Source organism: Silene latifolia, chromosome 1 (assembly GCF_048544455.1).
Source record: "Silene latifolia isolate original U9 population chromosome 1, ASM4854445v1, whole genome shotgun sequence".
NCBI lineage: Eukaryota > Viridiplantae > Streptophyta > Magnoliopsida > Caryophyllales > Caryophyllaceae > Silene > Silene latifolia.
The window spans coordinates 72718081-72729713 of record NC_133526.1 but is presented as its reverse complement, the minus strand read 5'-3'; the positions used below and the strand labels follow the sequence as shown (position 1 = coordinate 72729713).

Below are 11633 nucleotides of genomic sequence, written 5' to 3'. Positions count from 1 at the left end.
TTGACTCCTTAAATGCAAATTAGTGAACTAATTAGTATTTTCGTCCTTTTCTTGTTGGTAATTTATTTGATTGTTGGATTTGTTGGTATTACGGATTTATTTGGGTTTTGTTTAGGTGTTGATTGATTGTCGGGGCGATGCTGGTACGGGACTACATGGATGATTAGTTGGTGTAGGGCAAACCGGTGCTAGAGTTTGGTGGGAGTTACGACGGCGGTAGTGGTGGATTGTACACTGAAAAGGTGGTGGGTAATGTTTATTGGTGGGAGGGGTGGTGGGTCGATATTATATGGGAGGAGGGTGATTTGGTGGTGGATGTGAGCGGTAGAGGCGGTTGGTGACGGTCGTCGGATTCAGGGTGGTCGGTGGATGGGTGGGGGTTGAGGAAAGGGTGGTGGTAGTACGTGGTTTGTTCTCATAAACTTTTTTTTAATTTTCTTTCTTAATTGCAGTACAAAGAACAACATATTTGTCCAACGTAGTACAGTAGACTAGGTTGCACGGACACGCCTAGTTTTGGGTGTTCCCGTGTTGGACACGGACACGCGTTGGACACGGCTGAAAACATTTTGGTCACGCCTAAAACCGTGTCCTCAATTTTTATTTTAGAAGAAGACGTGTCGGACACGGTCCAACTAGGTTGGACACAGCCCGTGTCTGCTGGACACACCAAATAATGCTTTTTGAAAACACATTTGATTTCTAAATTCTAAAAACGAGTTCACGTTTCACGACATCACTAATCACTTCTCCTCTTACTCCTTCCACGTCGTCAGCCTCCCCTCGCCTCCTCCGGCCGCCGGTCTTTCATTGACGCCGCCTTTTCTTGCCGGAAGTACAAGTTAGGATCATAAATCTAGAAAAAAAAAAACAATTATACTGAAATTGAAATTACTTAATTGCTTTAGTGCAAACAATTTTCATAGATCGTTCATCAGAGAGTGAGGGGATGAAGACAAACGGCGGCGACAGAGAAATGAAAGTAGCAATCGACGATTTTAATGGTGCGATCAAAGTTCGGTGTTCATTATTGTATAGTGAAAGGAGGTGGCGAACAGTGGTGTCCATCTGCCGGAGAGTAGCTCGATGGAGGAAGACAAGGTTAGGATTTAGGAGTGAGGAAGAGGGGGTGAGGGAGGCTGACAGAGTGAGGGAATAAGGTTTGAGTTAGGGTTTTTACCTATATATATATATGGGTTTGAAAGTGTAAATAATGTAATGGGCCTCTATAATCGATTCGGTTCGGTCATTAAAAGGTCATTTAAGGGTTTTACCTTTAATGCTTTTTATTTATTTTGTAAGACTTGAAAGTTTATTTAAATTTGGATTTGTAATTTGGAACTTTACACTCCGTAGTTTGTAGGACATTTGATTTTCACGTATAGGACATTAGCATTGGTTGTTTTACGGCTTTGTGATCTTTAAATGACCAAAGTTTAGATGTTGGTTGTAATGAGCTTTAAATTCCCTTTAATTTAATATTTATATTGGGTTTTTTTTACGTTGTCCCGTGTCCTAAAAAAATCGGAGTGCCGTGTCCCGTGTCTGTGTCCGTTTTCGTGCAACCTAGACAGTAGAGAGAAGAACAAATGAGTGGGAGAAATGACATGGTTAATATGGGAAATTACGTACTGTAATGAGTAAAAAGTGTACTGCGAAAATCAACACCCATGATTAATACTGGTGTATTTCATTCATTCTTATGGTTGTTGGAATGAAAATCCCTAAAAATTTTGCAAAAAAGATGTTAGGAGGCTAACGGATTTGCTATGCTGAATAATTTGTTATAACATTTTAATTTACTTAAATATCCTTTATCATTTATTTGTTTCAAATTCAAAATTTGAGAGAGAGAATGGAAAAAACTTAAGCAATTTACTATTATACCCTGGATAGCGCCATCTCATTTTCCATAAAATATTAGGTTATTAAAATAGATATTTATTTTACATATTTGTTTACGTATTTTTAGTGGACTTGTTATTATTAGGCTGATCTTATTCATAAGACTGTCTTAAATAATAATTTGTATTTTCCAAATTTTAAAAGGCTTGATCGTATTACCCTGTCCAAATCCACTAACTTGCTTGGCTATGAGCTATTTGAGCGAACCACTTGAATGAGCCATTTGCATGAACCGCTAAAAATGATTTTATTTTTATTTTTATTTTTATTTTTTGATATAATGTGAGGAAACTTTAAAACCAATAAACAAATGAGTAATTACATCAAAAATGTTCAGCTAAGAACTGGAATGAAAATGTTAAAAAGTAAACCACAAAATTTAATAAACAGAGTAAAATAGAAAGAATATGGGGTTTGCAGCTAGACGAATTGGATGAATAGCTGATGTCCTGATCCTTTGGAAAGGTGATTTAAAAGTTGAAGAGCAAACACAAAGTGACTAAAGTAGGGACAACATATGAGTAAGACTCCAATGGCATACAGTTGTGCATAATTTCAATTCGGTATTTGCACAATTGCACCAACCAGCATATACGACGACTATTGTTCCCAATTTCAATTTTTACAATTTACAGAAATCGCAACTAATGACGTTATAAACAAAAAAGTTGGTTTGCTTTCGGGTGCATGCTCATGGACTCGTTTTGGCCAAGGATAAGTGCGGATCTTTGGGATCATTTAGAAAAGTTTCTTTATTACAAATACTTTTTTTTTTTTTTGATAAGGTAAGAAATTAGAATGATCTTTTGGGGTAGGGTCATCCTATCTCATCTTTTCGAATGGGTGAAGTAAGTTGAAGTCACTGGCTTTCAAACTACCTCGAAAGAGTTGGACATAAATATCCAATAGAAGCCATAAAGTCAGCAACTTTATTGGTTTCACGAAAACAATGCTTAATTATCAAGAAATACTCCTTTATTTAAGTGAATTGTCATTTTATCTTATTTTAGAGTGTTAAATTTGTGAAAAAAAGAGATGAACTGAAATTAAGCAAGAAAGAAGACAACCTTATTACTTATCTATTTCAAGTATGCGGTTAAACATGGTATATATGTCCCACACTGTTAAATTCAATAACACGGGTTTGGGCCACACGAAACGGAGGAGACAGAGTACACAATGCAGGCTCAAAATGGTTTCACTCTAAAACCAATTGACAATAAATGAATTTTCCCTTGTCCTATATAGTGAGATACTATTCTCTAATTCTCCAACGTGAGATATTACATGTAGAACTTATATTGGTTGGAGTTCTATTTTCAACACAAACCTAACAAAATTGATACACTTCGTTACACACGTATGTTGGGAAGTAACGTACAGATCACATACATCCATGATCCAACGATGGAAATATAAAAATAATAAAATAAAATGCAAAAATATTTTATTACGGAATAAAAGACTTAATAAACGCTCTTTATTAAAAGAAATAATTGTAAATTAACAAAAGAAAATCACTCTATTTAATAAATCAGAAATATACCGTAAAATAAATTGAATAATTCAATTGAGTTGAGTAAAGTAATCAAAAATTTTCATTTGTGATAGATACTTTTGATGGGGTATATTCTGCACCGCTGACCAAGTCAACATATTGAGCAAGGTCAAAGGTATCCACAGCAAAGTCAAAGACTTAGACAGTCTAGCCGACGCATCCTATCGGCTGTCACTGGTCTCGGCATGGCAACCGACCAAAGGGGCACATATCCGCGTACTCATATCCAAGACCCCCTCGGCCCCACCGCCATAGGTCCATCGCCGAGGGTAGAACGTCTTTCCACCTGCTACCACTTGGCCACTTGGCCACTACGTGACAAAAGGTGAAAGCCTATAAATACTCCTCAACCTTCATTGAGGAAAGGATCCACAAATTAACCTAATAACCACTATTCATCTGGTAATATCTTCCTTATCTCTCTACACTATACTCTTAGCCAAGTAACAACAACTTACCTCTCTAAGTTAATCGACTTGAGCGTCGGAGTAAAGACGTTCGGCCAAAGCCGAGCCCTCAGTTTGTTCATCGTTTCAGGAGACCGCAAGGAGGATTCAAGCAATGACATCGTTCTACGAGCTACGAGTGGTAACAAATATCTGCTCTGGAATTACACCCGGAACAATTTTTCGTCACAAATTTATAATCTCTCACAAAATACAAATAGGAGAGAGCGAGGAAGAGAGTAAATAGGGAAGGACCTTGTAAGTACGGTCACAAACAAGACTTTATACAAGGTAATAGAAGTGAAGAAAAGAAAAACAGAAATAAGTCCAAGAATCCGAGGCTAAAAAACAGCGTAAACCCAAACGTGTGGTCCCCATTAACACCCGCCAATTCCTACCTACGTTACTATTTAACTCAACCCTCTAGTTTACTTACTTAATTAACTCGACAAAACCAAACATTAATCCAACACGCCCCTCCCTTCTTCACTTCTTCACACACACACACTCTCTCTCTCTCTCAATTAATAAAAAAATTCAAATGCAAACTAAACACAACGTTACACTACCTCTAACTCCCTAAACGCATCGTATTGTTATACTAAGACTGTAATAATGGTGGTGAAGATGATGAGGTGGAGGCCGTGGCCCCCACAGTTGACCACCAAGAAGTACGAGGTTAAACTTCTGTTACGCCGTCTGGAGGGGTGGCCACCTTCGGATGATGGAGATCTAGATCCTAAATTAACGGTTGAGATTCGTTGGAAGGGCCCACCTAAACTCCACCTAATTCGACGGAGGTCCGTTCAACGACACTCTACTAAACAGGTTGTTGTTGATCAATTAAACGGCGCCGTTTTTAACTGGGACCAGGAGTTTTCCAGTATTTGTAGTTTTACTTCTAATATTAATGATAAAGATAATCAAGTTTCGTTTCATCCTTGGGAGATCTCCTTTTCTCTTCTTCATGTAAGTCTTTCTTTTTATTTTTTTTTAATGTTGATATTTTTGGTACAAATGTGGGTAAAAGGTTAGGCGATTTCTCCCTAATTATCCGTGTTTGGTCAGATTTTCTTCTTTTGTTAATTTCTTGCCAATTAATTATATATAGTTTGGCTTAGTTAGGACGGTCTCATAATATTATCGTGACACCAAACGAGAGTCGACATGGTTTGGTCATAGTTTGTCTAGTGGAGTTAACGGAGACGGTCTCATCATAATATTATCCTGAGACGGAACGAGTCAACATGGTTTGGTTATAGTTTGTCCAGTGAAGAGTGGAGACGGTCTCATCATAATATTATCCTGAGACGGAAGAGTCAACATGGTTTGGTTTCACATTTATATTAAAATTAAAATTAAAATGAGACGGCTATTAATTGAGTTAATTTAATTTGTTAGCAATCAATTCAAATTTTTAGGTATATAGGAGTATGTTTGAACTAGAATGGGTAGACTGAATTATGGGATTATTCTCTTTGTTTGCACTCACATTGTGGTGTGGCGAAATTGTTATTAGGGTTTGGGATATAGGAATCAGGATGATTCTGCTTTGGGTGCAATGTATTGTACTTGCAACAAATAGGAATAAGTGATGGAATTGGTTGAAATAGATTTTACTGTAAAACAATTCTGAAACTATTAACAACAATAGAGTAACTATAATAAGGGCGCTTATATCTATTTTCTATACTATTGGCTGCTCAGTCTTAAAAAGCGCTGTCTTTGGCTGACACGGGGTTTGTGGTAAGGTTCAACCATCATCAAGTCTGCTCTTAGATGGTTGGGGTACTCAAACTGTGCCTACTTCAAAGCTAGTTGAGATGATTCCTAAACTTTTTTCCTGGAAATACTTATACGTATAGATACGTTCAGTTTATCAATTTCTTTGTAAATCAAATGTACCTTACCATATCGTTTGAGATGATATTGATCATGATTGAGTGTATTTGAAATCTGTTGAGTTTCCATAAGTGGCAAATACGGAGTATACATTAGAGCAGAATCGGGATTAATTTATCATCATCATCTTTTGGGGACGTGTCTTTTGAGTGAAAACTTTTGATTCTTTTCTAAGCATAATTATTATTGAAAAGATAGGAATGCTATTTGAATATCAGAGATAACTGATGGTTATTCTGTTATACAAGGAAGGAATTATTCTGAAAGCAACAACAATAAGTTGGCCAATATAAGCCAAAATGCCAAATGTTAGATTCCATTGCATTATTCCAGTTTTGTCTTTTTAGTGAAAACTTTCTCTTACTCGTTGGGATGTTATTTTCCTCCGATTCCTATTGATCTAAAGTACATACAAGATACGACTTTGCTGCAAACTTATGATATGCTTTAGATTACGATATTAATTTTAGGCCACGAGTCCACGACACCACATCACAACCGAGTTATCAACTATCAAGGTTTGAAACTTATCGCTACTAGACTTTTTGAAGGTATTGGCTACGTTATGGTAAAAAAGCCGAGATCAGGTTGTGAACTAAATCCAATATCAAGTCTCAAACCTGTACCATGCTTTTTAGATTCCAATTTGTTGGTCCGGTTAACTCATTACAAATATCATAAAATACATATTGTCTTGATCTATTTTAGCTCATTCCTAAACATATTGCGACAAGAAATACTATATCTTCTGTAGTTTATCAAATCTTTTTTTGCATCACATGTAGCTTACCAAATCGTCTTAGGGTCAGCGATTATGATAGACTGTACTGGAAAGTGCTCAAAGATTTCTGAACTGGCAGAGATATGTTAAATAGTATCAGGATTTATGATTACTCTCTGTCGATGTCTATTTTGATTGGAAACTCTTGGTTCGATTCTGCATATGATTATTCTTGATAAGAATGGTACCAATTTATTGTGGGAGATGAGTAATGGCTATTCTGTAATCCAAGGAATGCATTATTCCAAAAGCATCTATATTGAGTTTGCCAATATAAGCCAAACACGAGATTCCTTTGCATTATTCCAGTACTAGTATAGATCCCGCGCGAATGCGCGGTTATTTAGATAGAATTATTAAAGAAAATAGCAATTATTCAACTTATATTTAACTCAATTTGAAATTTAATTGTAATTTATTTTTGTTAATGTTTTGCCATTAATTGGTGGATAATCCAGTTTAGATGTAATATAATGAAAGTCCAATTACAGATATGATATAATAAAAGTCCAATTACAGATATGATATAATGAAAGCCCAATTATAGCCAAATTCATTTAAGCGGGAATATTTGGGAGATCTCTTATTCTTTTAGTATAAGGGGGATGCTTTCAGAATGTGTGAATGCAAATGCTCTCTTTATGTTCCTGATCATCTTTTCCTCCGATTCCTGTTGATTTGAAAAGTACATGTGAGGATTAGGTGATACTTTATCTGTCTGTTAGGCCAACTCATTAGTCATTACGTATATCTAACAAAAGCGAGTCTTATGTGAGAAGTTTCACATGGAAGAGCAACAGAAATTCTTATAGAGTACATTACTTTTTTATTTATGGAAGTCATTTAATTATATGATTTATGGGTTCGTATCACATGTACGTGTCATATAAGTTTTTGTAATCTGAAAAAACATGTCATGTTGAATAATTTATATTGTCAAGAATTCAAGGGGGGCATAAATAAAGCCATTGCAGCTGCTATTGGTACTTTTATCCTAGCATTCTATGGCTAGGTAAGCTCACAAATTATTTGGTGTTCAGGACTCAAAAACAGGTGGGAAGAACAAGGTTTCTGTCATTGCATTTGCATCACTAAATCTAGCTGAATATGCATCCATGACTGAACAGAAAGAATTTGATGTGGCCGTTCCTCTGACAGTTCCAGGCCATGCTTCCGACCCTTGCCCTTGCTTACATGTAAGCCCATACTTTTGACATAAACTAATTATTTTTCATTGCATGAGTAGTTGTAATAATATTCTTTATTGGCTCCTGTTCTATTTATATCTTATTGTCAAGGCCTACATAGAATCGTCCAAGGAAGTTATTAGTGTATGACGAAAATGGGCACATGATTTTCCCTGATTCTTTTCATAGTGTTGAATTGTAAGCGCATGCAAGTCATTTAACTTACTTAAAAAAACTATTGTTCCAAATCTGTTTCCTTTTGTCTTGGATTTAATAATCATAGATGGTGATCTATTGTTACAGATATCTTTGAGCCTGTTGGAAGTTAGAACTGCTCAAGATTCCGGAGATTCGCTTCATCGCTCGATAGTTCCTTTGTCTTCATCTCCACCCCAATCGGGAGATACACTGCCAGCAGAGAAAGACGAACTTTCTGCACTCAAAGCTGGACTAAGAAAAGTTAAAATTCTGACAGAATATGTATCAACCAGAAGAACAAAGAAGGCTTGTCGTGAGGAAGAGAGTAGTGAAGACGGTGATTATCCATTTGATTCGGATTCGTTTGAGGAATTCGGCGAAGGAGAGATCGATGAAGGAAAGGAGGAAGCTAGTGTTAGAAAGTCTTTTAGTTATGGGACTCTGGCTTATGCTAATTATTTTGGAGGTTCATTCTTCTCTAGCATGCGGGTTAGTAGCCAGGATGAAGATTGGATTTACTACAGTCAACAGAAGTCAGACGTTGAGTGCTCAGTCAGAGAAGATGCAACTGGTTCAGTTTCTGAGTCGCCTTTAATGCAAACCACGAAGCGTAGTATCCTTCCTTGGAGAAAGAGGAAGCTAAACTTCAGATCTCCTAAAGCTAAGGGAGAACCATTGCTAAAGAAGGCGTATGCTGAAGAAGGCGGAGATGATATTGACTTTGATAGACGGCAGCTTAGCTCTGATGAATCTGTCTCACTTGGGGTGAGCGCACCTTGTTGCTTTATTGCTTTATCTGTTCTGTTTTTGCACCATAGTAAATGTTAGTAACATTTTTGCTTTTAAACGCCGTTATCTCATCCTTCTTAGATTTTTTTTTTTTAAAAAGCTCTGTTCTCTTCGAGTAAATTTGGTGGAAGTCATTGTTTCCCAAACATGATTAAAACTTGATGAACAATAATAAAAATACCTAGTGATACAATAGCTCCGCTATGGGAAGTTGGATGGCGGGATTAGGGATATATGCTACCTTCCCTTGTGCTAATAACATAGAGGTTATTTTCGAAAACTTCATAATGAAAATTGCACTGAGAACTCACTCAATGATTATTACTACACAGTACACAACAAGAAAAGCCGTAACTAAGTTTGTGACTCACTTTGCTTTCTTCAATCATAATAAACCAAAATAAAAGGATAGTGAGTTATGAGTCTTTGACTCCATTGGAAATGGAAATTAAAAGATGGCGATGTTATTTTTTTCAGTGTCTCAAGTCTGATGAAGATTCGGCAGCAAATAGGTTATCAGTGTCAGAATTTGGAGATGATTACTTTGCCGTGGGCAGCTGGGACCAAAAAGAAATCGTTAGCCGTGATGGGCATATGAAACTTTATGCAGAGGTATTCTTTGCTTCAATTGATCAGATGAGTGAGAGGGCAGCCGGTGAAAGTGCTTGCACTGCTTTGGTTGCTGTGATCGCCGACTGGTTCCATAATAATTGCGGCACTATGCCTATCAAATCTCAATTCGACAGTCTGATCAGAGAAGGTTCACTGGAATGGAGAAGACTTTGTATGAATGAAACCTACCGAGAAAGATTTCCCGACAAGCATTTTGATCTAGAAACTGTTTTACAGGCCAAGATTCGGCCTCTGTCTGTCGACACTGGCAAATCTTTTATCGGGTTCTTCCATCCAGAAGAAGCTGAGGAGGGCAAATTCGACTTTCTACACGGTGCTATGTCATTCGATGGAATATGGGTCGAGATTACTCGTGTCGGATTAGATAATTCTAGTGTCAGCGAGCCATATGTTTATGTCGTTAGTTGGAACGACCATTTCTTTATCCTCAAAGTCGAGCTTGACGCTTACTATATCATCGATACCTTAGGGGAGAGGCTATATGAAGGATGCAACCAAGCTTATATTCTCAAATTTGACCGGAATACCAAGATTGTAAAACTCCAGGATAGTTTGCCATCATCGGATGATAAACCTGTCCTAGATCAATCAACAGAGGGAGCTGAGCCTGGGCCGACTAATGGGGCTGTCCTGTCCACGGCGGATGAGCCTACCAAGCATGAAGAGGAGGAAGTGGTTTGTCAAGGGAAGGAGGCTTGCAAGGACTATATAAAAAATTTCTTAGCAGCACTACCACTAAGGGAACTACTTGTAGACCTGAAGAAAGGCCTGGTGACTTCACCCCCACTCCATCGGCTTCAGATCGAGCTCCATTACACGCAAATCCAACCACCACTAGCAGTTGAACCGGTGAATCTCACGACTAACGTAGCACATGAAATGGAAGTAGCCATCACGGAGTGTCATTAGACGGTGTATATCTTTAGCTAAGGCTCTAACTGCTTTTTCCCCTTTTGTTGAAAAGCTTTAGGTTGCGCTTTCCAGTGCTTACTGGAGGAAAGGAAACTGCCATTTCCTTTTGTAATCTTTCCTTAGGCATAACTTTAATCTTGTAAAGGATCAGTTTGGAATGATACTTAGCCTTTTGTGGGTGGTTTATCAATCTTTATTTGAGATATCCCAAAAGTATTCTTTTGATTCATCATTTTCTATAGTTTCAAATTGAGTTTTGTAATTGTCAACTAGTTTAGCTGATTTAGCTACGACATATTGCCATAGGTGATGAAAATAGTCATTTGTAAATCACTTTATATTGGAAAATCCGGATTTTTTCAATGGATTTGATTTATTTTTTTTTTTTTTGATTTTTTTGTAGGTTTGTATTTTGATCAAAGCTTGTTTTAAGTTTTCCCTTTCTATTGGAAAACACATTAATTCAAATATCGCAATATATTTTCTCCCAAATTTGATTCCTTATGTGTGATTAGAATACTTTTTACAAAAAAGTAAAAATGTAAAGAAGGAAAAGAATCGAATGGAATACTTGTACTACGTGATCCATGAAAACGTAACGTAAAGACTGAAAATGAAACCAAATAAAAAAAGTTGTATACTTTTTATGGAGTACATATTCAATTGACTAATTTTGTGTTTTGTGTAATCTTTAATTACAGAAGAAGAATATTGGCATTTGTAGAGTAAAATGGTGGTTAGTGTCATCATTATTTGAGCAGTAGGGGTATTGAATATTGATAGTTGATTAAAGTCCATAATAAAATAATGATTTAAATATATGAGCTGTAAAGCTGAAGCTTCCTTTCATTTTTGTTGCTTTTCCGCATACTGTTTCCTTTTTCTAAGATTGTACTCCCTTCAATTTTATTTACTATTCCTCTTTTCCTTTTTATCCATTTTTCTTATTGTTCCCTTATTTCTTTTTTGGACAACTTTGTGTAGTCTAAAATTAATTTGATGTAGGGTCATGTGTATTGTGTGATCCAAATTGATTCCCTTATTTCTTATGCCAAAAAGAAAGAGGAACAATAAATGAAATTGGAGAGAGTATTATAATCCCTCCAATTCATCATATTCTTCCCTATTTCCTTATTTAGTTATTCATATTATTCCCTATTTTCTTATTTGGACATAAATTATCTCTAAATGAACTATTACACCCCGTCCCAATCTCAAGTTCTCAACCCCGTGCTCTTGTTACGCCCCACCACCAACACTATCACAACCACAGATACCAATCCCTCAACCACCACCGCCAGACCAATGACACCACCACTCAA

At 36.7% G+C, this 11633-nt stretch overlaps 1 protein-coding gene across 2 annotated transcripts; it reads left to right on the top strand.

Moving 5' to 3' along the window:
* The first annotated feature begins 4347 nt into the window (after positions 1 to 4347).
* Positions 4348 to 10540, top strand: LOC141606437 (uncharacterized). Of its 2 annotated transcripts, none has more exons than XM_074425559.1 (4): positions 4348 to 4878; positions 7633 to 7788; positions 8083 to 8742; positions 9244 to 10540. In XM_074425559.1, the coding sequence occupies exons 1-4, from the start codon at positions 4525 to 4527 to the stop codon at positions 10306 to 10308; spliced, it is 2235 nt and encodes a 744-aa protein (XP_074281660.1). In that variant the 5' UTR covers positions 4348 to 4524; the 3' UTR covers positions 10309 to 10540. The 2 variants fall into 2 exon arrangements, with proteins under 2 accessions (XP_074281660.1, XP_074281670.1); XM_074425569.1 differs by having other exon boundaries at positions 4348 to 6900; positions 7194 to 7788.
* The last annotated feature ends 1093 nt before the right edge of the window (positions 10541 to 11633 follow it).

Coding starts and splice junctions, on each gene's coding strand:
- LOC141606437 (XM_074425559.1), top strand. CDS start 4,525: ATGGTGGTGAAGATGATGAGGTGGAGGCCGTGGCCCCCACAGTTGACC. Junction 7,789..8,082: donor ACCCTTGCCCTTGCTTACAT/GTAAGCCCATAC, acceptor CTATTGTTACAG/ATATCTTTGAGCCTGTTGGA. Junction 8,743..9,243: donor ATGAATCTGTCTCACTTGGG/GTGAGCGCACCT, acceptor TATTTTTTTCAG/TGTCTCAAGTCTGATGAAGA.